Raw genomic sequence first — 25,893 nt, 5'->3', positions numbered from 1 at the left:
TCCAAAGGAGGCTAGAAGGGTGGTAAAACTATTTAAATTGACTATAGAAGATTAGAGGGAAATAAATCCAGTGGTGTGGGTGGCTAAAGATAAGAGAGGTGGGCTGAATATTTCTCCCCTGCTGGAAATAAAATTGAAGGAAGGGAGCCAACCCGTCCATGTGAAACGGTATCCTTTATCTCTGGAAGGAAGAAGGGGATTACAAAATATAATTGAAGAACTTTTAAAGGATGGATTGTTAGAACCCTGCATGTCCCCTTATAATACCCCTGGTTTACTTATCAGGAAACCAAATGGGACATACAGACTTGTTCAAGATTTGAGAGAATTAAATAAACTTGTTCAAGTACACCACCCTGGTAGTCCCTAATCCATGTGCTTTACTAAGCAAGATTCCCCATAATCACGTGTGGTTCATTGTAATTGACTTGAAAAATGCATTTTGGACATGTCCACTAGCAAAAAACATCAGAGATATATTTGCCTTTGAATGGGAAGACCCCACTACTGGGAGAAAGCAACAGTTATGATGGACCTCTTTACCTCGGGAATTTACAGAATCTCCAGATTTGTTTCGGCAAATTCTAGAACAGGTGGTTGAAGAGTCCCTATTTAATGGTATCTAAAAATAAGTTCATTTCTAACATACCTTTCTATGAGAAGAGAGGCTGCTGGCTCTTACCTTAGTGTAATATCTATTTTTAATAGAATACTACGAGAACATGTGGTCTAAAATGTGTAGTCGGACTATTACTGCATGATATTATAGTGTGATCTCTGTGACCTTTGCAGAAATGTGTTTGTGCAGCATATAGAGGAACTTGGATTCACTTTTTGGGAGGTCAAATAAAATTTAAGTGTTGACAGGTGGTTTTTTGTTTTGTTTTGTCGGTAACATTTCAACTGGTTTACTTTAAAATGTGCTAAACATTAGTCTTTCTTAGTAGCAGTGTAATATGACAGTGATAAATTTTTACCTTCACAGTTCTTTCTGAAATTTTTTTTTTTTAAGGGCTAAGATGGATAGCACAGAGGAACCTCAGAAAAAAGTCTTTAAAGCACGAAAAACAATGAGAGTAAGTGATCGGCAACAACTTGAAGCTGTCTATAAGGTTAAAGAGGAGCTGTTGAAGACAACTGAAGTGAAACTGTTAAATGGAAAACATGAGAATGGCGATTCTGATGTAAATTCCCTTTTAAGCAATACAGACTGTATGGAAGACAAGAAAGAAATTAATGGCATGGTTGAGTTGTGTGTTAACTCTGAAGAAAGAAGAACAGCTTCTGATGAAATTAGTGACGCCAAAAGCCCTGAGAGTAGGGCAGGAAACATAGTCAATGACATAGAATCCAAACCTCTTATGCTGTCTTCAGAAAATGTTACTCCTGAGCAAGCTAAAGATACTGACACTGCAGTAAATCGCGAGGCTGAAAATGGAGTGGTTGGTAGCAATAAAGATAACTTCCATGAAGAAAATAGTAGAAAAGATCATTTGGACCAAAGAAAGAATGATATACCATTGGAAGGTGAAAGTAAATCAGTCTGTAATATCAGTGAGTCTTCTGAAGCGAAGGGGGAAATGAATGATTTAACTGTTAATTCCAGTTCATCTGGTGAGGAAAAGAGGACTGAAGAAGTAACCGTTGAAGAGGCTGTTGGAGAAGCAGCCATCTCTAGCAGTATGGAAGCTGACCAGGAAAAACAAGAAGGCAGTGCAGGACTTTCAGAAACCACTGTTCCGAAGACAATAGATGAGCCAAGTGAAACTATCTTGGACAATACTGACTGTATGGAAACAGATGAAATTATTCCAATTTTGGAAAAACTAGCCCCTGCTGAAGATGATCTGAGCTGTTTTTCTAAAAGTTCTCTGCTTCCAGTGGATGACACAGTCCCAGATTTAGAAGAGAAAATAGACAACTGTTTGGGTTCACCATCCAAGCAGGAAAGCAATGAAAGTCTGCCAAAAGAGGCTTTCTTAGTGCTGTCTGATGAAGAGGATCCCTGTGATGAGAAGGAGGAACATGTTGAAGGAATACTACCAAACAAGCCAAGTCTTCCAGGTAAGAATTTTCTAAATTGTTAAGTTTCCATTGAAATTTGGGATTTTGTTCATTTCTTAGTGACACGCTTGTGGCATGTTTCTAAATCAAAAAGACAGTCTTACCCACCAGTAATGTTATGTAGCCTTAGTTTTCAAGGCTGGTATTTGAGGCCCAGGAAAAAAAAGATATTAGCACCAAAAAATGGTCATCTTTGAGATTTGGGTTGTTTTGATTTCTTTGTTTAGGGTTTTGGTTTTGTGGGTTTTTTTGTTGTTTTCTTGTTGGTTTGATTTGGGGATTTTTTTCATACTCTGCAAATGTGGGTGCAAACTTGGGTGAGGTAGTGGGTGGAAAAAGAGGAAAGATGAGTAATTGTCAGAGAGGGAACAGAAAGATTTGTGAGAAGAGAAATGCATTCATTTACTGCTCTCAAGAGGAAGAAAGGATTTCAGCTTTCTTCAACATGCAAATAAATGATAAGGAAAACATGCATGTAATCCAGGTGTGCCACAGCTCCTCTTTTACCTTTTTTTCCCCCCTGAAAAACAGTATTGGAAAAGTTTAATGAAAAATGCATATCATTTATTGTTTTCATATCATATAGCTTTCATTCATTTAACTCAGTGGTTTTTATCTAAGTTTTCTTCGATGACTGTATCAACTGATTGATGCTTTTAAATGTTAAGTGTGGGATCTCTTCATGTAGTTAGCAGAACATTTTTCTAAATTAAACTGAATGAATGTCCTCTATAGTTTACTATTTCATACAGCTTTGTAAGCTTTTTTTCTTTCTGACAATGGGCAGTCATTGTTATACTATTGCACTTCTGAAAATAAAACAGATTAATAATTCACAGATAAGTTGACACTGTTCTTTTATCTGTAATTAAGAAAGATGATGTTTCAAATTATCTTGGCGTTGGAGTTTTTTTTGTTGGTTTTTCTTCCTCTCCCTCTTCTCCCCCCATCCCCTCCATTGTTTAGCTTTTATTAAATGATTACCATAATAACCCAAGTGTGTTTAAATATGATTGACTGGGTAGAAATTTCATAGCTTAAACAAGATTCAGATTTTTTTTAGTCTCTGGGAAGTTAATAACCACAGTTTCTTGAATCTTGTTTTACTGATGGTGAGACTGGCATTCTGAGTCTTCAGTCTCTGAAACAGCTAGAGAAACAGAGATAAGACCCAGCTTTGCAGCCCTGTTTTAGACTCCTTCTTTCCTAATACTTACCTTTAAATTTAAGCTAGTTAAACAGAGATAAGGTAAGTTCCATTAGTTTCTGCTAAGGATCTTACTTAGGTGTTATCTGTTGTCAATGAGATTGAAAAAGTGATACCATTATTGTGCACTGTTGATACCATTGTGTGTCCATTGTTCTGGAAGACTTAAAGTCTTCCAGAAACTATTGGAGGTAGGGAAAGCAGGGGGAAAGAAGGTTGTGTGTCAAAAATGTAGTGTGTTATGAGTGTCTTTTATGAAACGAACATTACAAATAAATTGATTATCTTTGTTCTCACTGCATTTTAAGCGTTCTCTCATAGAAGACATTAGGTTTACTTTTTTCATCCTTACACAATGAGAAAACACTCTGTGGTCACAGAGGAGTTTGCTATGGAGCAAAAAACTGAAGTGAACATTAAATACTGGACTAGAGTTTGCAGAAGTTTAAAATTAATATATCCAGCAATACTTTCTCAGATTTTTCACTTTGGTGACAAGACAAATTATTTTGACTAGTTGTTTTATTTACTGGCTAATAACAGTTTATGACTTTTACAGTTGTGTGGCAGTAACTGAGACTGTTCATGAAATGAAAATTGGTCATTGTGATGTTCTGTCCTTAACCAGCAACAAAGATAATAGCAGAGAGGTTGCATAGGGAGGAAACAGTTGTATGAGAAAACAGGTAGAGTTACCTTATAAAGAGTAATTTTGGAAAGAATCTGTGAAAATTAAAACTGTGGAGACCATACAGAGATCATTTCAAGATGCTGTGTTGGAGAAACAGGTGCAAACTGCTCAGTTAAGAAGTAAGATTTCAAAAAGTTCAGATGAAAACCAGCGTGGCTAAACAACAGTGAAAGACTGGTATCAGAAGACTTTATTCAAATGGACAGATTAATAGAATGTCTTTTCCAAATGGAATATGAAATATGATAGCTATGTGGTCATAGATTTTTGTAATGAAAGGTCATACATCAGAAAACCCTGGAGCTTTTTGTGTAAGCAAACAAGCACATGACAAGGAAGCACAGAAACACATAATGGAAGCTTGTTTCATACACATATGTATGAAACACATAATGGAAGTTCATGGAATATACAATAAAATTTTTCAGGAAGTGCTACCATTTTTATCTGTGTGTTTGGGGGTTCAGGTTTTTGTCTATTTAAGCATTTCCTAAACAGTATAATTTTAAATGACTAGTCCTAAATTGTGATACTTTGTATTACCAAGAAACTTCAAATTAAAATTCATATTTGTTAACCTAAGAAGAATCTAGGCCTTTTCTACCACTAAGATTATGGTTGAATTTGCCAATTGTAAATAGAGAAACATACTAGTATTTTGTTACTGAAATTTTTATATTTTTATATAAAATTTATATTTTATATATTAATTCTTATAGGGAGAATTTATACTTTCTCCCTAAGTGGAAAAATAAGCTAAAATAATTTGTTGAGAACTTTAGCTACATTAAAAATACATCATTTTGTTTCAGAGGTAACTGAAACATGTTACCCTCGTAATTACAGTTCAATTATTCTGATTTAAATGCTAAGCAAATTCAGAAGTGAGTCTTAATGTGTTGCATGATAGTTCAAATTTTTGTTTTCAGGGTATCCCCTTATTTTTTTCATATCTGCATTCCCTTTTGTCATACTTAGGTCTCTTGCCCTCCCTGACATGTTTTTTCATAAGTTTTCTAAATTCATTAGTCAAAATAGGACTGTTACGAGACTTTTGTAGGTCTGAGTAAGTGTCACATGGATTTTTTTTCTTCTGTTTATAGAAGAGGTGGAGGGGGAGAGAAGAAAGGAGTGTGAAGATAAAGAAGGAGAAGAGGCCCACAAAGAAGAGGAGAAACAAATAGAGAAAAGTATGTAATGTTAAAACCATTATGTTTCACTGGGTGGTATGTTAGAAGCACAGAATCATTAGGTTTGGAAGGGACCTTTGATGATTATGTAGTCCAGTGCCACTGTTAAAAACCAGGTCAACTAGAGACCAGTTTGCTCAGAACCATGTCTTGACAGGTTTTGAGTATTTCCACAGATGAAGATTCCACAAATTTCCAGTTTGGTGATTGCAGTGTTTGACCACCCTCACAGTAAAAAAGTTTTTATATGTTTGAGTGGAAATGCCTGAATTTCAATTTACATCCATTTCTCTTGTCCTGTCACTGCTACTCACTAAGTCTTGCTCTATCTGTTCATTCTCTACCTGTCTGGGTAATTTACACACATGATAAAATCTCCCCTAATGGCCTTCTCCAGTTGAACAATTCCAGCTCTTGATGAATCATGTAGTCTCTAAAACATCTCGGTGACTCTACTCTGTACTCTCTCCAGTATGCTCACATATTTTTTGTATTTAGAAACCCAGAACTGGTCAAAAGACTCAAGGTTCAGGCTCACATTCCCTGGTTAGAGGGGAATAAGTACCTCCCTCATCTTGCTGTCAGTACTCAGGCAACCAAGAATGTTGTTGGCCTTCTTTGCCAACAGGGCACATTGATGGCCCATATTCAACTTCATGTACATGAAGGCCAGCAGGGCTTTTTCTGCAAAGCTGTTTTCCAGACAGTGAGTTCCCAGCCTGTACTAGTACATGGTTTTATTGCTACCCAAGTGTAGTACTTGGGCATTTCTTTTTTTTGTACTTCATGAGGTTCTTGTTTGCCCATTTCTCCAATTTGTCAGTGTGACCCCAAATGGCAGTATAACCGCTTAGGAGTGTACAGATCGCTCCTTCCAGTTTTGTATCACCTGCAAGTTGCTGCCTATATCATCTTACCCCATTATCTAGGTCATGAATGAAGATGTAGTGTTGGTACCATTAGCATCTGCTGGTGTACATTACTGAGCTCCAGCTGGACAATGTGTCAATAGTCACAGCTCCTGGAGCCCAACAGTTGAGCCTGTCCAATTATCTAGGCCATACATCAGGACTTCAGGGATGTTTTGGGTGTCAGAAGCTTTATTAAAGATGCTCTTCTCTCATCCACCAAGACAGTGGTCTCACTGTAGGGCTATCAGGCTGATGATGCATGATTTCCCCTTGATAAATCCATTCTACTCCCCATCACCACCTTCTTAATAGGCTTGGAGTTGATTTCTATCCAGACTTACTTGCTCCATCACGTTCCCAGGGATTGAGGTAAGGCTGATAATCCTGTAGTTCCCTGGGTCCTTGTTAAATAATCTGGGGATTATTTAAAAGCAGATGTCCCTTTTGTCCTCAAGAACCTGCTGGACACATTGCCAGAAGCTGGAGGAGTGAATGAGGTCTCTGGTTTTTTTGTGCTTCATGACTGTGATGAAAATTACTTTTATAATCTAGTTCTGTTTTGAGCCTGTTCTTTTGTTAGATTTTTACTTTCCTTCTTCCCCAAGAAGTAAGAAAAAAGTTTGAATGTTTTTTCAGTCAGGTGTTGGAGGTACAAGTTAAAACTTCATTGCACGTAAATACAGTTAATTGTTGGCACAGTTAAATGAGATGTAGTTTTATTTGACTGGAATTCTAAGAAGCGGATTTGTTTTTCAGAAGAAGGTTTTGTTTTGCTTCTCAGAAGCCATGTTTCATTATAGGATGGTGCTGATAGGAGCAGGAAGAACTGGAGGGAAGTTCCAGAGAGGGCAATGGCGGTAGTAGAACCATTTTGCATTTGGGGAAATCATAGGGTGAATCACAAAGCAGAACTCACTGATAGGGCAGTAATGTACAGATACAAAAGGACTGGTTTTGTGCTTTGATGTCATCAAGCATGTTTTTCCAAAGGCATTCTTACTGGTTTAGAATGAAAAAGCTTAAACTGAGAACAACTTCATAGTAATCATGGCATTCTGAAGATACCTGTTTTTTTAGGAGTTCCTCATGAGCAGTTGTATCTATTGTTCCAGGTGAAGCATCAAAGAGAAAGCGTTCCAAATCCGACGACATGGACAATGTTCACTCTAAACATCGTCGGTACATGGGAGAAGATTATGAAGCAGAACTCCAAGTAAAAATTACAGCCAGAAAGGACGTTGACCAAAAATTACAAAAGGTAGAAGAGAGGTGCAGAGCAAAGAACATAGACACACACCTGTCACTTGGGTTACCATCTTTGAATTATCTGTCCTTCCCCACACACTCTGTCCCCAGACACTTGCTCTTTTTTGTAGTTGAATATTGGATGTAATTCAAATAACAAAGGTGTTTAATTCATATAAAGTACTGCGCAGCCCTCCTTTAAGAAGAGACCAAATATCATTTGAAAACTATGCTGTAGGAGTTATATTTTAAATGTATAAAATACTTGAAGTCTCATGTGACTCTAGACTGAAAATGAGTTATTTCACCATGGTGAAGTTTATATGTGATGCACTTCATTGTGTGCCTAGATTAAAAGAAAGGCTGTTTCCAAACAAGAGTATAATCAACATGGCATTTTGCAGATTTTTGTAGAGCTGTTAATAGCCTGACTGCACGATTGCTGTATAAGGAACCTATGGTCTTGAAGAAAAGAAAATCGTGCTGTTCTTCCATTAGTTAATTAGCATATGTTGTAATTTCATTAATTTAGGATGGCAAAAACTAAACCACATTTGTAGCTTATTTATTTTTGTTTCCTAAGAAAACATTTTGCACTGCAATAGGTATAGAAGGGAGCAAAACATGAAATAATAACTTTATCAAGTAAACTTTGTGAAAACCAGTCTTCTTTTATTTTTAGCTTCTGCAAGAAAGGCAACAGTGCATTTTTCCTAGGGGAAAATACATCTCAGAAAAAAGTTTTTGTTGAATGTCCTTAGTTTCTATTCTTCGAATGCCAATGTCCCTCTCAGAAATAGAAAAGAAGAGCAGTTAATTTGTGTAAACACTGCAGTTTAAGAAAATATCTTCTGTTGTTAAGGTTCTTTTTATATATAGCAAGGTTTTATACACTTATCATACTGCAAGGAAATGAATTTGTTGAATTAATGGCAAACCATTTGTATTTTCCAAAATTATGTCAGACTTTAGCTGTGCATCCACATGCTTATTGCTGACTGTAGATTTATTTGATTGACAGGGCACAAGAGTTGTCATTGTTCTATTTATAGCAGGATATTTAAGAGTTGATAATATTTTTATAGATGGTCTCCCAAATTTTGGGATTGCATTGTTGGTTTTTTTTTTTTTTAATATAACAATTTTGCAGATTATCCAGAGACTTTTAGAAGAAAAGCTTACCGCTTTGCAGTGTGCAGTATTTGACAAGACTCTGGCAGACTTGAAAACTCGAATGGAGAAAGTAGAATGCAACAAGAGGCATAAAACTGTGCTTACTGAAATGCAGGTGAGTATTTGTGTGTTCAGCTGCATACTAGGGTCGAATTCAAAAATAACTTCCTCAATATTTAGTAGTAAGGTTCCTATAGTTGCCAGTAGGGAAACCATTTTGACTCTGCAAGGGGAGGAGGTGCTCGGGGGAGCAGCAAACACTAATGTTCCTTTTGAGTTGTAAAACTGTGTTTTCCTACTCAGAAGGAGGGAAGCAACCAATTTATCATACAGAAACCCCAAAGTGGATCTTCCTTTTGGCGAACTGATTCATTAGCTGTTAGTGGACTGTTTTTCCACTCTTCTGTTCCACTTAGACATTTTCCAAAAAAATGCTAAATATGAAAATATCTACGGTCTTTATGAAGCTGGAAATTTGCTTAAAATGGGAACATGCAGAAAGGAGAGGACAGTAGCACTGGACTTTGAATATTCTGCATCACATGTTGTTTCCCCGGAAAGTAAATAGTTGATATGTTCTAGCAAGGAAGCAAATAGCTAGTGTTGAATGCAGCATGCTTTCCTGCATTCTTTATAGAACATATGTACATAGTGGTAACATGAGGAACATCACAAAATTCAAAGAATTTTGTACTGACAAAACAATTAAAAGCTTATGTCATAACAAATTCAAACAATAAGGCCATTTTACTTTTTGCATTAAAAGAAATACACAGTTTGCCAGATCTGTTCCCACGATACAACTCTTTCCTCTTGTTGCCAAGACATTTTATGTAGACTTTTTAAGTGCTTTCTAAGATGCTTTCAATATACTTGTTTACCAGTATCTTTAGCCATCAACTAGAGTGTCCAATTAATAACATCATATAAGGCTTTCATTGATGTAGTTTTGTGTGAACATGCAAGATGGATTCAGTTTGTGCACTTGTGAATAGGAAGGAAAATAATTTAACTAACATTCCTCGATTGTGATGCGTACATTTGTCCTTCTGCTATAATATAGTTGAAAATAATATATGGTTGTACTGTATTTCAAGGAAGAATAATAATAGAGGAAGAATAAATGAAAATAGCCTTTGATTTGATGTCTTAGTTATATGTCTTTCAGTTTGTAAAATTTCTGTGATGGTTCTTAGGGGAATATTTATGGTTTTGTTTGTTTTCATCTTCTTCCTGTTTAGGCTAAAATTGCGAGATTGACAAAGCGGGTTGGAGCAGCCAAGGAGGACTTGAAGAAGAGACAGGAAGTAAGAACTAGATCCCTTGGGGTTTGGGTTTTTTTCCTGAGTTAGCCTAAGCCTTGTATTGGAAAATAAAGAAAATTTATATGCAGAAAGATGTGACTTGTTTATTCAATAGCATTGACAAACCAGGCTTGTCTGGTTTGGTTAAAGAAGTCTTAACATCTGTTATGTAATTCTGATTTGTATAGAAGCTTCTTTAGCCATTATTAGTGTGAAAACACCTTAAACTGTATGTAACTGAATCTAATTTACTTCAGTAGGAAGAGTACAGTGTAAATAAAACTGAATTCCACTACCTTGATTCTGAGGGGGGAGAGGAGGAAGAGGAGAGAGAGGCTGTAGGAGAGGGAGGCAGTAGGATCAAGGAGACTTTGGATAGTTGTAAAATACGTCAAATTCTTCTTTAATGTTGGCTTCAGAAAATGAATCTCTCACACAGCAGTGAATGGATATGAAATAGAATGAAAGCATAAGTTTGCAAGCTGACTTAGAGTTGTTTTGTTATGGCCTCTCTCATTCTGTGTAGAACGTGGCAAATGCACCTGCATCTCCAGGGAAAGCAGCAGTCGACACTGCAAACGTAAACAACGCCACGTATCGGTAAGCAAAGCACACCACTGTGACTGTGTTAAAATTTGCAATAGGACACTTCAGATACCTAATGTCATTGATAATTGCTGTATTTCCTTTTTTTTAAATTAAAGTGTTCTTCCTTTTCCTTCATTGCTCTTCACTCATAAAATGTGATTTGCTTTCACAGAAGTCATAAATTGACAGAATCGAATCCATGCTTGGGTAAATTGAGAGGTTGTTTAGCATCAGTTTCCGTGTTTTAAAAATTACGGATAAAAGTGGAAGCTTAATTTCAAGACCATGAAAATTCTCATGGTGCAAGGCAAACTTGGTGCAAGCACTTGAAAATTTATAAATAATTCCGTGCTTTTCTTTAGTGGGAGAATACCCAAAGTTAATTTCCTGAGAAGCAAAAAATGGGTTTAGAAAAGAAAATCTCAAAGAAAAGAACAGCTGTAAAATTAGGGATTTTTTCACCATTGTACTGTTCATAAATTGACCTTTTGTGGCTTATCGAGAGAAATGTCAACTGAAACTTCATTCCTTAGAAATGCTGGCACAGTGAGGCAAATGCTGGAGTCAAAGAGGAATGTAGGAGAGAGCACACCCGCAACTTTTCAAGCCCCTGTGAATCCAGGTAAGAAACTCCCTATGAACACATTTCTTAAGAGTTTTATTACTTTCCAGTGAAGAAGTAACTAACTAAACAGAGCAAAACCGATTTTATTCCTCTTTTCTGACATGAAAAATCATTATTTTTAGCTCTCTGGCACATTCCCAGTTTGTATTTGTGTAGTGTGCTTACCAGGTATGGGAAAAAATGTGTTGATTTGGCCAAGCAGAACTTGTGGTAAATTAGATGCTTCAGGAGACTGCATACTGAGTATGGCAGGAAAACTGGCTGCCAAGAACTGAAACACATGGCTCGGGCCCCCTATTGTACTTGATCATAATAGAATGCTGACGATATCCTTCCTTCTACCTAATGACTGCAGAAATTGAGTGGGAAACTAAAGAGCAATTATAAACCCTGTTTCTTAAAGGAGTCATGTTGAAAAATGGAATTTCTAGATTAAAATTTTATGAGGAATACATACTCACCATTAATTATATTCATTATAGTCTCACTGTCCTTGGTTGTAAAAATAGTTTGTTTAATATTGAATGCTGGATCTTTCCCACAGGATTATCTCATAATTTGCATGTAGTGGCTTTCAGTAGTGTATTTTGCTCCTGATCTCTAGAATTAATCCTGAAATTTTGTTGCATAAAAGTGAGTATGTTCTCTGACACATTAATATTTGGGTTTGGTAGAACCCTCTGGATACAAGGTCCTACCTAAACAAGGCAAGTTAGTCATAACTGGCATAGTTCTTCTTTTCTTGTGTTTTGTGAAGCACCAGTTGCTCTGCCATTTGTGTAATGGGTGTTTAAAATGCTGTATTTTGTGTTTTCAACAGTTAAATCTTGGGGCTTTCTTCAAGCCTGTGTCATAATTCTTTATATATCTTTTTTTCTGGTATTTCTTATAAACAGAAATGCAGTATTTGACTGTATCTTTAACCAGGCCATTGAATATCAGTGTTCAACAGAAAAATTCTATCTATAGCATTTATTTGCAAAAAAAAAAAGTAATTATACACCACCTTTTTCGTGGAATCATAGAATGATTTGGGTTGGCAGGGACCTCTAAAGATCATTTATTCCAACCCTACTGCCATGGGCCAGGATCTCTTTCACAAGATTAGGTTGCTCAAAGCCCTGTCCATCCTGACTTTGACACTTAAAATGATGGGGCATTCACAGCCTCTCTGGACAACCAGTTCTAGTGACTCACTGCCCTCATCATAAATTGCTTCCAGTTGTGTTGCAGTGAAACTTCCCACTTGATTCAAGTGCTTAATTTTTTTATTTATTTTTTTGTGTGTAGTGCCTGCTTCCAGTCTTGCTGCTTCTCCAGCAGTTGTCAGTGGACATCCTAAGCTTCAGACTCCAGTGTCCTCCACCAGCTCTTTGACAACAACAGTGCTTCCCACAGCTAACACAGCTACGGTTGTAGGCACTAACCAAGTGCCCACTGGCAGCACTCAGTCAGTGGCTGTCTCATTGCAGTCTTTGCCCGTAATCCTGCACGTACCTGTTGCAGTGTCATCCCAGACTCAGCTCCTGCAAGGCCACACAGGGACTTTGGTCTCTAACCAGCAGTCAGGCAACGTTGAATTTATATCTGTACAAAACTCGTCTACAGTTGGTAGCCTTACCAAAACTACAGTGTCTTTGGCATCAACTAACACGACTAAACCAAATAACATCCCACATGTGCCCAGTCCTGGTATTCAGAGGAACTCTACAGTCAGTGCTGGGTCAATAGGCACAACGTTGGCAGTACAGGCTGTTCCTACTACACATCCTGTTGCCCAGACCACAAGGACTTCTTTGCCCACAGTGGGTACTCCAGGACTTTATAATGCGACCGCCAGTCGAGCGCCCCTACAGATGAAGCTTCCCCTCTCTGCATTTAGTAGTACAGCTCCTACTGAACCACCCACTGTTGCAGCACCCAAGATTGGTAAGTTATGCTTGAATGTTGACACTGGGAAAGGAAGATAGTGGTCAGAGGGAAACACAAAACTGCACTCTGTGGAAAATTGTTTGTTAATGTGTTTTACAGAGATGGTTCTTCTAGGTTACATTTCTGCTGAAATTTTCAAGATCAAAATCATCTCTGTGACAGATCTGTTTCAGATGTTGTAAGCTTTGTTGTATTTGGAATTTGATTTATATAATTCCTAGCATGAAGTCAGAAACGCCTATTCTACCATTAAGAACTTGGTATTTATTTTTAATACAGCCTCTCAGAATAATATGAACTGCCTTTCTAAGCAAAGGCATACTGAAAGTATAATAGTAACTTAATTTTCACAACACTTAAAAATAAACAGAACAGGAGAAAAAAACAACTGAACACTAGTTCCAAAGGACTACACTTACAGTATTTAAATAAAGTCTCTAAATACAATAAATGTTCAAATTACAATATTTAGATTAATTATTTTAAAATACTTCTTTTCAATGGCCATGCCCTGATGGTTCTCTGCACTTATGATTTTACATACCTTGAATTTTTTTTTCTAAGAGGTCTTCAAGATTTGTAAGTGAGTTGGAGTTACAGCAAGTTCCTCATTGGCACAATATAATGTTAGAAGGAACTCAAGCAGAGCTTGACATCAGAAGTAGTTTCATTTAATTTTCCTGTATCTACATTACCTGTGCTGAAATATGTGCTCCCTAGAGTTAGACATTTATGTTTTGTATTGATTCTTAGCTCTAAAGTAAATGGAAGTGATTTAAGACATCATAAAAAGGGTTGTGACTGATGAGAGACAGTGACAAATGGGCGGACCTATGTGTCCGAAGAATGTCTCATTTTATGCAGTTCCCATAGACTAACTTTATACCCCAGTAGTTTTCCCACCAGAATTGAAACACTGGTTTGGGCCAACACTGTTGTGGATAAGCTCTGGTTAAAATGAAAAGGAACGAGAACAGAATTTGGATTTATATATTTACATCAAATATTAAAGCAACTTCTTCTTAAATTGCTAGTTTAATGTTTGGCTGAGCTAATAAAGGTAGTCAGTCTCCCTGTCTCAGTTATGTATTTTGCAGTCTGTTTAACCATCCATTTTTCAGTCAGGTTTTTTTTGTACAAAAATATTTACTAATTTTATTAATTTTCAGTTTAACAGCTTATATTTTTGCATACAGAGGGAGGAGAGGTTGGAGTTATACTTTGTCCTCAGGCAAGGAAATTGTTCATAAAACACTTTTAATACACTGTCAAACTTAGAAGGAAGGGAGCACATTAATCAGACTTGAATACTTGTAATTGAAAATTGGGGCTAAATGTAAAATATGTTATTATTTTGCATTCATACTGAATGTTTAGTATCAAATAATTTTGAATATTGCCTTCAAATTTGTCTAGTGGGTAGCAATAATTAGTACTGATCAGATACTGCAAATGAACAATTTCTTGACCCCTCAGAAAACCAGACAAGCAGGCCACCAACAGATACTTCGGCAAACAAGCGACCTGCTGAGGGAACAACACAGGTAGGCTGTTGATTGTTTCTATATAAAATTCTAAAGTTACAATCCACAGGAGAAAAGTTCTTTACCTTTATTGTTTATAATGAAACAATTTTAGTTTCTTTTGTGCCATCCTTTCTAGTTTCTCTCAGTTTATATTTTTCTTCTTCTGATTCACTCTTATTTGGAGCATGAGCTTCTGATAATTTTTTCAGAAGTTTTCTGATGGGGTTTTTGTAGGTAAAGGAGTTGGTAAATCAGGAGCAGACTAAAACTTGTCTGATACAACAGAGCAAGCATACAAAGAAAAGACTCCCCAATCTTTGTCTGAATGGCTTGAACTTAAAGTTACAAATATTTTATAAATTATTGCAGTGCTCTCATTTCCATACTAGTTCAGAACTTAAAATTGGAATTCTAATGTTTGGTTGTCATAAAACATGGGAGGGGGAAAAAAAAAGGAAAAGAAACCTTCTTCAGGAATAGCTACTTCATAATAAAGGATAACTTGCAGTACTTCTGGATTCCTTGTCTAAAATTTGTTGAACTTGCTTTGAAATTTCAAGTCTGAGATTAAGCAATTTAAAATTCTTCATAAATAATTTTCTTTCTGTTTACAGATGTTTCACAAAGCACCTCATACTTAACTATTGCTCTTAACCAGAAGTCATTTTATTAAGGGGAATAAAATTAATTTCTTCCAGCCAACATTTCCAAATTCATTAGTGTCTCAAGGTACAGTTAATCTAAACGGTATTTCAAAGCAAGAAGAAATATACTGGACAATATTCTGGTTTTCACCTGTTGAAAGTAGTCTGGCAAAGGTAGCCAGTATTTTAGAGTATAAACTGTGCCTCACTTACCTTTCTATTAAGGCATTTCAAAAAGAAAAGTTGTTTGGAACCTCATTTTTCAAAGATACCTGTGGATTATAGCTATTAAAACTCTTGTCAATACTTAATATGTAGGAAATCCAGTGCCATAATGGATGACAGTAGTACAATTTTAAGATTTAATTTTCAGTATAAGATGCATATTCTGGAATTTTTCTTCAGTTAGAGTCTGAAACCTGGAAAAAATTTGAAAAGACAGATTGTGTATGATAGTGATATTTAGCAGTGGAAGGTGAACTAGGAGGAGGGAAATAAAAGGCATAGGTTGTTTTCTGGTTTTCAGTCTTCTGTTGTGTAGTGTATGTTCCAGGTTTGCTTTCCGTGAAATCAGTTAAAGCATGTGTAATGTCATGGTTAGAAAAGAAGGACCTGATGCATTTTAATTGGCTAGTGAGGTATGGAATTGACTTGCCATTCGTTTGAAAAATCCAGTTAATGCCACCTGCTTTTTCTTACGTAAAATCCAAAATATTGCATATTACTCCACACTTCACAGCTCTCAGATCAAAAAGTAGTTCGCTGTGTGCCGTATACCTGTGGCATGTTTGATGGTACAACTTTGATCAATTGTTTCAAAAAGCAGTTGAAACAGGAAGAGACTTCATCAGAAAATAAAGAAGCAGTAGAAGCAGCACAGACGAATTTTAACTTCCCTGAGGATGTCCTCTTTGGATTGGAGGAAGAGGAAGAGGATGCTAAGAGCATCAAAAACACCCACAAGCAGACTGGCTGGGCAGCTAACCTGTTAAAACAGTGGCTGGCCAAAAATGGCAAGGATCCTAGCTTTGAATTGGTTCCAGTAAGTGAACTCAATGATATCTTAAGAGAGTTTTATTACACTATAAGAAATCACGATGGAAATACCTACAGCGTGGCAAGCTACAAGTCAATGCGTGCTGGCTTAAACCGGCATCTCAAAATGCCACCTTATAATCGTCAGATTTGCTTAATGAAGGACAAAGAGTTTGCGAGTGCAAACATGGTGTTTGTGAGCGTGCTGAAGATGCTGCGCATGCAGGGGAAGGATGAGACTCACCACCATCCTCCTATAGCTGCCGAGGACTTGCGTAAGATTAAGCAATCTGGTGTGCTGGGTTTGCACAGTCCACTGGCACTCGTCAACAAGGTGTGGTTTGATTTGCAGTTGCATTTTGCCAAGCGAGGGAGGGAGATTCTAAGAGATCTGGCTCCAGATGCATTTGTTGTTGAGAAGGACAAGAATGGGCGTCGATATGCTATGTTTAGGTACCCTGGCAAAGGAAAAAATGGCGAAGATCCTCATAAAATGGGTAAAATGTATGATATGCCTGGGGACCCAAACTGTCCTGTTTTTTCCTTGGAACTTTATTTGTCTAAGTTGCCTCCAGAGCCCCCTGCCTTTTACCTGCACCCTCTAAAGTTAACGTCAGAGCAAATGCAAGAACAGCCTGTCTGGTACAAAAGAGAACCGATGGGTGTGAACTACCTGGGCACCATGATGCCCAGAATAAGTGTGGCAGCCAGGCTCTCTCAGCGGTACACCAATCATTCTCTCCGAACTACCACCATCCAGCTACTGTGTGAAGCAGGACTGGGGCCTAGAGAAATAATGACAGTGACAGGCCATCGCTCTGAGTCTGCTATTAGACACTACTGGGGATCTGCAGAGGTTCACTACAGGGCCTGGTCAGATATAATGGGAAATAATGCCCCCGGTTATCGATATAGCAAGATCCCAAATGAAGTGATAAAAGAATCAGTATCTGGCGCATCCACCTCTTCTGTGAAACATGTTGTTCTAGAACAAAACAAAATTTTATTCCCTGCAAAATCTGTGGTGCCACCTGGCACTAACTCTGTGGCTTTAGTCCCTGAGGGACACCCAGCTCTGAATTGCAGAAGCCCCATCCTGTTGAACCACAGTTCTTCCAAGGTGTTTCTCCCCAAGAGCATGACTGATGGGAATCTAACTGCCGGTCCCCTTCAAGGCTGTTGTAACAAATCTGTCTTTATAAAGCGTGTGATAAAGCAAGAACCAATGACTTGATGCTTCTGTAATAGAATTGATTTCAGATGAATTGCTAAAATGGAAAAATTATCAGATTTGGTTTTTTACTTGGTCTACTAAGGAAATTTCTTATGGTCTCGTTCAGCAAGAACTATCCTGTTTGCACTCAAGATGTGAGCTATGGAGCAGAAACTTAAACAGAGCAGGGCTTGGAGTTTGCATGACTTTTTGTGGCAGCTGGGACTCTTTCAAGTGGCTGAGCAGAGCTATTTAAAAAACATTAAAGGGAGATACTGATTTCCACTTAGCTGAAGATATGCTTTCTTCACTAAGAGTGTGGCTTTTCTATTTTGTGAAGAGTGTTATTTATCATACCATTTTGTGCCTGCTGGCACTAATGTAGCATCTTAAAAATCAAATACTTGATTACTGAAGAGCACCAAGAAAGTAGAAGTTGAATGAAAATAGACACAGATGCACTACAAATATATACATACGTGTGAAAACACCTGGATTTGCTTAACCACTGTCACTCTCTGTTCAAAATATCAGACCTACCAGAGGACTGTGCCTTTATTTTTTTTTTAAACATTTTTCTAAATTGATTTTCTCTGTGAGCTGCAGATTTGCAATGCAGGTCTTTTCCTATTTAATATTTTTGGCTTAGGATTCCAGTCATTCTGTTCTCCAAAGGCATTATTAATATGTGTGGTATTAAAATTGGGATCTCTCTGGTTGTGCATGAAATGGGGAAAACATTCTCAAAAGAGCTAAAAACAATTTCTTGCTTAAATGCCAGGTAATTAGAGTTTGAGTGTTGTCTCTGTGCCTAACTTGTGAGAGGCTTTTTTGTATTTCCTCTCACCAGTCCCTTCACTGCATTTCACATCATCTTTGCGCTCTAGTCTTTGTCAGTGTAATATAAGTACATCCTGTTCTGCCCTACCGAATGCTGTCCAAATAATATTTTTGATTTTATCTTCTTCAGATTAGTAAACTGATCCTGTCATTATCTTTTCCATAGATTTTTACACGTTAGGAATTCTCAGGATAGTGGATGTGAATAATAATTTTCATCATAGATTCTGACAAGAGATCGTCCTGTAAATAAAAATAGAATACTGGTTATAGAATCACAAATTATGGTAGGTCCACTTTGGAAGAAGAAACAGTGTAGCATTTACAACTGTTTTCCATTATATTAACTGAGTGAAACAGACATTGCTTTGTCCTTTTCAAATGTGTGCACACATGCACTACATATTCATGGTTTATCACACAAAGGACTTCACTTGAAGTGTTGGTTTTGCTCAACAATGGACAAAATAGAGAAAAATCCCAGCAGAAATGACAAATTGATCATGATAAACTCTTAATTCTGTGGAGAACTTCCTTGCAGGGATAGGCTTTCAAATACTGAATGAGATTTATCACTCTGTTGTAGTGTATACTCTATGTAGACACTGCTATAGTCTGTACAGAGGACTTGATGCCTGAAATGTTGGAGTTTTCATCTTTGCTTTTACTATTTACCTTTGCGGCTTTGTGTAGGTTATTCATACTTACTGCATCAATTTTCCAAAGTGCAAGACCAACACAGTGCTCCATTTTTTAATGGAACGCGTTTGAAAGGTTTTAAAAGGTCTGTAGTGATCTTAAATTTACCTATGATTGAGATAGTTGGTCTGATATAATTGTTAATATAAAAATTACTTCTGCACAGTCCTACTTCCTTAGTAGGAGCATTAATTTATGATATCAATGACTAGAGGAAAGAAAGCATGGATCATTTTGTCAAGCCTAAAGTAAATCAATTAGAGATGGTAGAGAAAGTGATCCTTTCTAACAGCTAGAAGAAAAAGTAGAAAAACAAAGGGCAAACAGTTCTCAAATTATAGAAGAGCTGTGCACTAACTTATTCTAGGATATTTTAGGGTAACACAGATTTCCAAATTTTTGGGATTCATAGAATTCGTAAGTCAGCAAAACTGAATTTAATCCAAACTTTCACCAGGATGGGTATGTATTACTATTGCCCCCCAAAAAATGTTCCCATCTTTGTCTTAGGTAGTTGCTTCTTCCAGCATACTGGCATTGAACATTTATCCTCCAGAAACAAGAAAAGTAGGTTGCCAGGAGATGATTCTGTGTTCCCTCTTGCTGCATACCGTGATCATACTGACCACACGCCCTGCTCTGGTTCTAACTGCATCTGGGTGACTTAGTGCAACAGCAAATTGCTGGTGGCTTCCTTCTTCAACATAAATCTAGTTGGTGATTAAAACAGGAAGAGGGACTCTCTTGGCCAGTTTTGGCATGTCTCTAATTCTTTTTGATTATCATTTGGCTTCTAACTTGACTTCCGTTCTGTTGGCTTATAATTGGGTATTTTTGGATTCTCATTTGTTAAATTCTAATTCTGTTGGCACCAACTATACGGCGTCCTCTTACTACCTTCACTTTGAACCTGATTCTTCAAAACTACTGCCTGCAGTATAACTACTATACTGTAGTATAGTAGGTTTTGTATGGGAGAAGTTTTTTTAAATTAGAAAGTGTTCCTTGTTTGGGCTGGAAGTATTGTTGCTTCACAAGACCCGGGATCATGGTTTACTAAGCTTTCTGGTAAAATTTGGATTAATTCTAGTTAGTAGAACATCTTTCTAACCTTCCAGAACTGAAAAATCTTTCTCCTGTTTCCCCTCCCACCTAAAGTGTTAAATGAATCTTTCCTACATGTATTTTATGTCTAGAAAAAACTGAAGTAAACCAAATGCATATTTTGCAGCTTTTGTATACTCAATTTTGGCTGTGAGTACAGTAATATGGGGAGCAAGGGGTAAAGTTTCTAGTCAGTGCTGTTCATGGCAGTACAAGTTATGCTGTGTGAACATAATGAATTCTATCAAAATGGACATGAATTGTACTCCTCAGTTGCAGTATCAGCAGAGAACCTCAAACAGCAGAATAACAGAGTTTCTTGGGTTTTTTCCCATTATTTTTCTGCTATAAGCGAACCTGGTTGGTGAACCAACAGGTTAAGAATAGTTTGTCTAAACTTAGATTTAGACTTTTGCTGCAAATTTAATGCAAAATTGTCAATCATCATTTAAAATTCACTTTAAGAATCTGAATTTAACATATATTCTTTGATAGAAGTTTATCATCTGTGACTCTTGAATTTTTCTAATTAGATCTTGTCCTAAAATAAGACTGTTTCATTTCAGTTGCAAAAAAATCCGTAAAAAGCAAAACCAACCAACCAGCCAATAATCCCTCACCAGAAAAAACCCCAACAAAAACAAAAAACCCAACACAAACAAAAAACAGCACTTAGTCTGTGTCAACTAAATTAATACTGGCTGCTATATTATTGATTAAATTCCATTTCTTTTGATGGAGATGACCTGAAAACAGTAGAGAATGACTGGTTCCTTACATAATACTTCCATAAACTTAGTTTTACATCTCATTTTCATAATTCAGCTTTGGTACTAGTGTTGTGAATCTAGAACTTGTTTTCTCGGTGTTTTCCTGTTAAGTTTGGAAATCTCAGCTGTTACTTTAAGGGCAACTCTAACTACTTTTTGTTTTTATGAACTTAGCATGGTATCTTGAAGTATGTTAAATTTTCTTTGCTATATGCACCTTCTCTGTACCATGTGAAGAGCTCCACTGTACATAGTGTCAAATACCTGAAGGCATTGGAAGGATGCTTTGAAATTGAATTTGTTCTTGGGTTTGTTGTGGTTTTAGTCTAATACCTCTGGTTATCCTGAACTGTACAGCTTCTCAGTAGTTGCTGTTTAGGTCAGCATAGTCAAAGTTTTCAGTATGCAGTTTGGACATGCGATTTTGCTGTATGACTGTTTCTTGTTTTTCAGCCTTTCTCTCTGTTTCTTGCTCCAAAAGGAGTGGCTGCAGGGATGTGGAAGGGGGCATCTTACTACTTCTGTTAGTCTTTCATCTTCAGCTTTTTTCTGCATACACAGAAATTTAAGGGTTGTTATTTGGTCCCAGTCATTTTACCAATGGCCGTTCCAGTGCCTCGGGTCCTTGAGTTGCATTTGAAGACATGACAAGCACTTTTAATGTATTGGGGTAAATATTATTGTTTCAGAGGCAAAGGCATTTTTAATTATATAGCAAATCTTTAGAATGGTTTTAAAGTATTTTAGTATGTATCCCAGTTATAGATACAGGAGTTATATATAATATATATAATATATAAATATAGCTATGGTATACTGAGAGAATTTATGAAAGCAGTTTTATTATACTGTAACATAAAGTAACAGGGAACAAATCTGAACAGGGTTTGATGTGTTCAAAATGTCTGGCATAAGTCAATGGTCAAGAATGTTTGCATTATATTTATCAAAACACCAGGTCAGGTGAATAGTCTTTTGTTTCTTGTTCCCTGCTTCATGTGCATCTTATCCTCTTAAGGAGTAAATATCTTTTTCTGTCTAAATTTCATCTGTGCATTTCACTTTACAGCTACTATTAGTTTATTAAATAAAAGTCCACCAGTGTCCTATCCCTTCCCCATTGCTTCTGACATACCTTGATTTGTTTGGTTGAACTACAGTTTAATTTATTTTGCTGACTATTGGAAATTCATCTGGTACAACATTAATAAAGTACATTTATAACTCCTATCTCTTTACTCTGCAATGTGTAACAAACTTTGTGAGTGTCTCTTGGGAAATAATGTGAGCAAAATGGATATGTCAGCTTACAATTTATAAGTAGCTATTAATTCTATGTTGTTGAAGCATTATTGATGAATATGTTTCCTTGAATTTCATGGTTTTGTCACTGAAAATAAACATATATAGTTATATATGTAAAATGGGCTGCTTGGCTTTTGTCTATGACCTTGGGGTTACGTTCACGCTGTTTAAAATGCCACTAGCTCTCGTCTGTTAGATAGAACCTTTGCCCGAGACTAATTAGAAATCTGAATTATAAAGTTGTTAGCAGGGCATCAGGTAGCTGAATTGGATGGCTGTTCTAAGGAACACAGTTAAAGTGAATCCCTTATTGTGTGGCTTTCCCTGTGACTTACCTGCGTTACTTAAACCACCCCCAACTACTGAGAGCAGCTTTAAATGGGTAAATATACTTGTGTATTGTAGGCCCAAATTTGTCATTTGGGGCCAAGAATTTTGGAGGAGATATTAAAACAATCTAATTGATTATGCCATTACTTCCAGGCACGGAGCTTTAAAAAGCTGTGGTAAACTAATCGGAAAAGTATTATAAATATATTTGCTTTTCAATAAGATGGTCTTCCACCATCCAAGACAGCCATCCCACATGATACTGTTGGGAAACTGTCAGTGAGTTTTGGGGAAATAAGGTAGATGTTTCGCCTTCAAAGAGTAAGAACCAGTAAAGAGACGTGTGTGTGTGTGTGCGCACGTATGTTTGTGTTTATTATATACCCTTTTAACTGGCTGATAAAGGAAAAAGAGAATCACAGATGCAGAAAAATACTTCTAGCATTGTGTGAAGTGTTTCTTTGTAACTTCTAATTGGGACTAGGATTACTAGCATCTAAAACCAGCTATGCTGGCAACCAATCTCTTATTTGTGTTCTTGTTAATAGGGGTAGCCAGACCATCATCTGCTCTTTGCACCAAAGAAGTGAGAGGGTATATAATACTTAGGGGTTACTGTAACTGGTTATTCACTTTTTCCGTGCTTACATTGTTCTTGTTCTGTAGGAAGTGTTGCACAGTACCAGTTAAGGGTAAGGGGAATGTAGCAATCTTGTGAATGCAACACATAAAATGTCTGTTAAAACAGTTTTTTTAGTATTATGCAAATATGCAACCACACACTATCAAAACACGTATTGCAGCACTGTGAAATTTTGTTTGTGTAAACTTTGATCATGGTAAACTGCTTCCTTTATTGCGTTATCGTTTTCCTTTTTACCTTGATAAGAGATGACAAATATATTTGGTACGTGGTTGAGTAGATTTTCATGACATCTTTGCAAGGCTGGAATAATTATTTCAGTTTTGTGGAAGTTACTGCATTAGAAAAAACAACGGTTGAGGAGTGATAAATCTGACCCTGAAGTAGTCTGTGACTGTAATATGCTCAGAAATGTATAAAAAAATAATTTTCACAATTGCTTAAACTGTGCTTGCAATCTGTAGTTTTGTATATGGATGACTAAAAATGAAATATTGACTTTATAATTACGCATACAAACACAGTTTTGCCACGCTCTCTACGCACATCCCATTCCCGAGACATATTTTTAACATCACTCCCCATAATTTAAGATTGATTTTGCTATTATATAACGCCTTGGTGCATCATGTATTATTGTGGTGGTATGATGCTTCATGAATTGTCTGGTTTACAACTTCCAGATTTTTTTCTAGTTTGGTATTTTTTTCTAGTAGAAACTTAATAAAATTGTCTCCACTGTGTCAGTGTGCCATACATAGTCTTCAGAAATTTTATTTACTACCCTGAAATTCGTTTTTTATTTTGCAATTTATTTTTTTCATTGTTGCATTTTTTTCCCTTAATTTTTCACTTTTACATACTGAAATGTTCTTTATGAAAAGCAGGTGGCATTACAATCAATAACCTTGTTATCTCTTTGTGATGAACTGAACTGTGGCGTTATATAATACCAAAACTTTTAAAATCTTATCTATCATATGTGAATAGAGAAGTAAATATTCAGAACTTTCTTCAAAAATACCAACTTGCAGCTTTTGGTTTTTCACGTGGTACAATACATATGCATGTTGTTGAGCTGTTCAGTTTGAGCTTTAGAGGTTTCTTTCCCAGTTTTTTACAGTAGTTTGCCATTGGTGTATATGTGCTGTGGTGTTTTAACTTTTTCTCTGTTAAATTTCACAGTTGCAGTTACGGTTGGAGATAACTTCTTTTCTCAATATCATGTCTACCATATGTGCTTTCACCCTTAAATTGTCTCCTTCCTTACATTTGTTTTTCTTGTGGTATTGGAGTAGAAAAAATTGTGGAGATAAGTGTCTGTAAAAAAGCTTTTTCTTTCTTTTCAAAATTGCAAATGACAACCTAATTTGTAGCAGTAATGATCTGAAAAAGTTGCTGGCTAGCAAAGCTAAGGTGATATTCTTTCTCCCACTCCAGTATTTTACAACAGTGCAAAGCAGTCTCTGTGAGTGGAAAAACAGTGTAGTGGTAGTAGCCTGTCTGAGTGTCCACACTTTCGTAGAGGCAGATGAGGAAACTGCTTCAGAATCACTTGAACACCAGAACCAGCCCTTCATTTTATTGCGAGGCTGATGCCCTTCTGATTCCCCCTCATTAATATACTGTTTGCTAGTGTGTAGATTAATTATTTGATACTACAGTCAATGGCATAGAGGATATTATGACAGTCTTCCAAAAGAAGGAAAAAAGTTCTTAATTATAAAACATTTACATTGGTTTTATTGCAAATCTTAATTGTGACTTCAGGTTCAGGTGACCCTGTATTTATCCATTTTTGACACGTTCCATGATTTTTATTACCTCTAAGAACCCCTTTTCTATTATACTTACTGTTTAAATTTCTGTAATATCCATATGACACCGGTTTTAGAAAGTCAATGTGCAGTTATTTTCTTTATCAAGGAAAACTGTATTATTGCTGCTTTTTCCTAGCAATTATCCCCATAAGTATATCTTATATGTCAGTCCATCTATTTCTCAGTACTTTCTTCAATGCTTAAAAAGACTTTAGTGGCTGGGATTGGAAGAAAGCAGATATTATGTATGCAGTGGAAAATGCATGAAATTGTGAGCATAGGTAATTTTTACTGATTCTTTGTAGAAAACCCTGAAGTGTAATAACTGAAATATGAATAGCAATTTTATATAATTAGTTAATACAAAGTCTTGTTTCTAGTAGTTTTCATGGTCAAGAAATCTGAAAATGTTAGTTTTAAGCAAAAGTTTTGCAGTTAGTAGACACTTAGAAATACCAATTTCTAATGTGAAGCAGTAAAAAATGCACAAACTTGAATAGTTGCATTCATTTTATGCATACTTTCCATTGTTTTAACTTCCATATGCACTATAAAGCAGTTTGCATGTAACTGATGAAGAGGAATTTAGTAGAGGTTATGACATTTATTTCAGGACTTGGCAGGTTACACTTAGATACTTGAAAGAGATGAGTGTTTATGCTTTCAGTTTTGCCCTCTCTTCTAGGGTCTTTCAGTTGCTGCTTTCACAAGTTCTGTGCTTGCCATTAAATACTTTTCCTTCACACTTGCCAAGTGAGCTGCTTGCCTGGGGCATCTTACACACAAACAGATCATTTCATGTTGGTAATTGCAGTGGGTGTGGACATGACTTTGCAGACTAAAGCAGCTGGGGCAGAGGGGCTGCAATTTGACAAGATTTTCTTAAAAGAGCACACTTTTCAAAACAGATTGTAAGTGTGAAGGGCCTTCTCCTTGGTGGGCTGTTTCAGGAAAAATGCACGACACTGAGAATAGCGAAGTAACTTTGCAGTACACTTAACTCATCCTTCCATACTTGTGGTGGTGCATGCTCA

At 36.6% G+C, this 25,893-nt stretch overlaps 1 protein-coding gene across 6 annotated transcripts in view; it reads left to right on the top strand.

The window, feature by feature from the left end:
- The window catches only part of ATF7IP (activating transcription factor 7 interacting protein), a 92,130-nt gene that overhangs the window by 41,865 nt on the left and 24,372 nt on the right, over positions 1–25,893 (top strand). For 4 of the 6 annotated variants that reach the window (XM_082280205.1, XM_082280206.1, XM_082280203.1 and 1 more), the window contains 9 exons: positions 1,013–2,064; positions 5,066–5,152; positions 7,176–7,321; positions 8,459–8,596; positions 9,723–9,788; positions 10,312–10,385; positions 10,907–10,995; positions 12,289–12,927; positions 14,407–14,474. In XM_082280205.1, the coding sequence (XP_082136331.1) occupies positions 1,020–2,064; positions 5,066–5,152; positions 7,176–7,321; positions 8,459–8,596; positions 9,723–9,788; positions 10,312–10,385; positions 10,907–10,995; positions 12,289–12,927; positions 14,407–14,474 (2,352 nt within the window). In that variant the 5' untranslated portion in view covers positions 1,013–1,019. The remainder of the gene's footprint in view (positions 1–1,012; positions 2,065–5,065; positions 5,153–7,175; positions 7,322–8,458; positions 8,597–9,722; positions 9,789–10,311; positions 10,386–10,906; positions 10,996–12,288; positions 12,928–14,406; positions 14,475–25,893) is intronic. The other 2 variants (XM_082280207.1, XM_082280208.1) reach the window with 2 other exon arrangements.

The sequence above is a fragment of the Coloeus monedula genome (genome assembly GCF_965178545.1).
Source record: "Coloeus monedula genome assembly, chromosome: 4".
NCBI classification, from domain to species: Eukaryota; Metazoa; Chordata; class Aves; order Passeriformes; family Corvidae; genus Coloeus; species Coloeus monedula.
The sequence above is the reverse complement of the archived record's forward strand: the minus strand, read 5'-3'. Positions and strand labels throughout refer to the sequence as shown.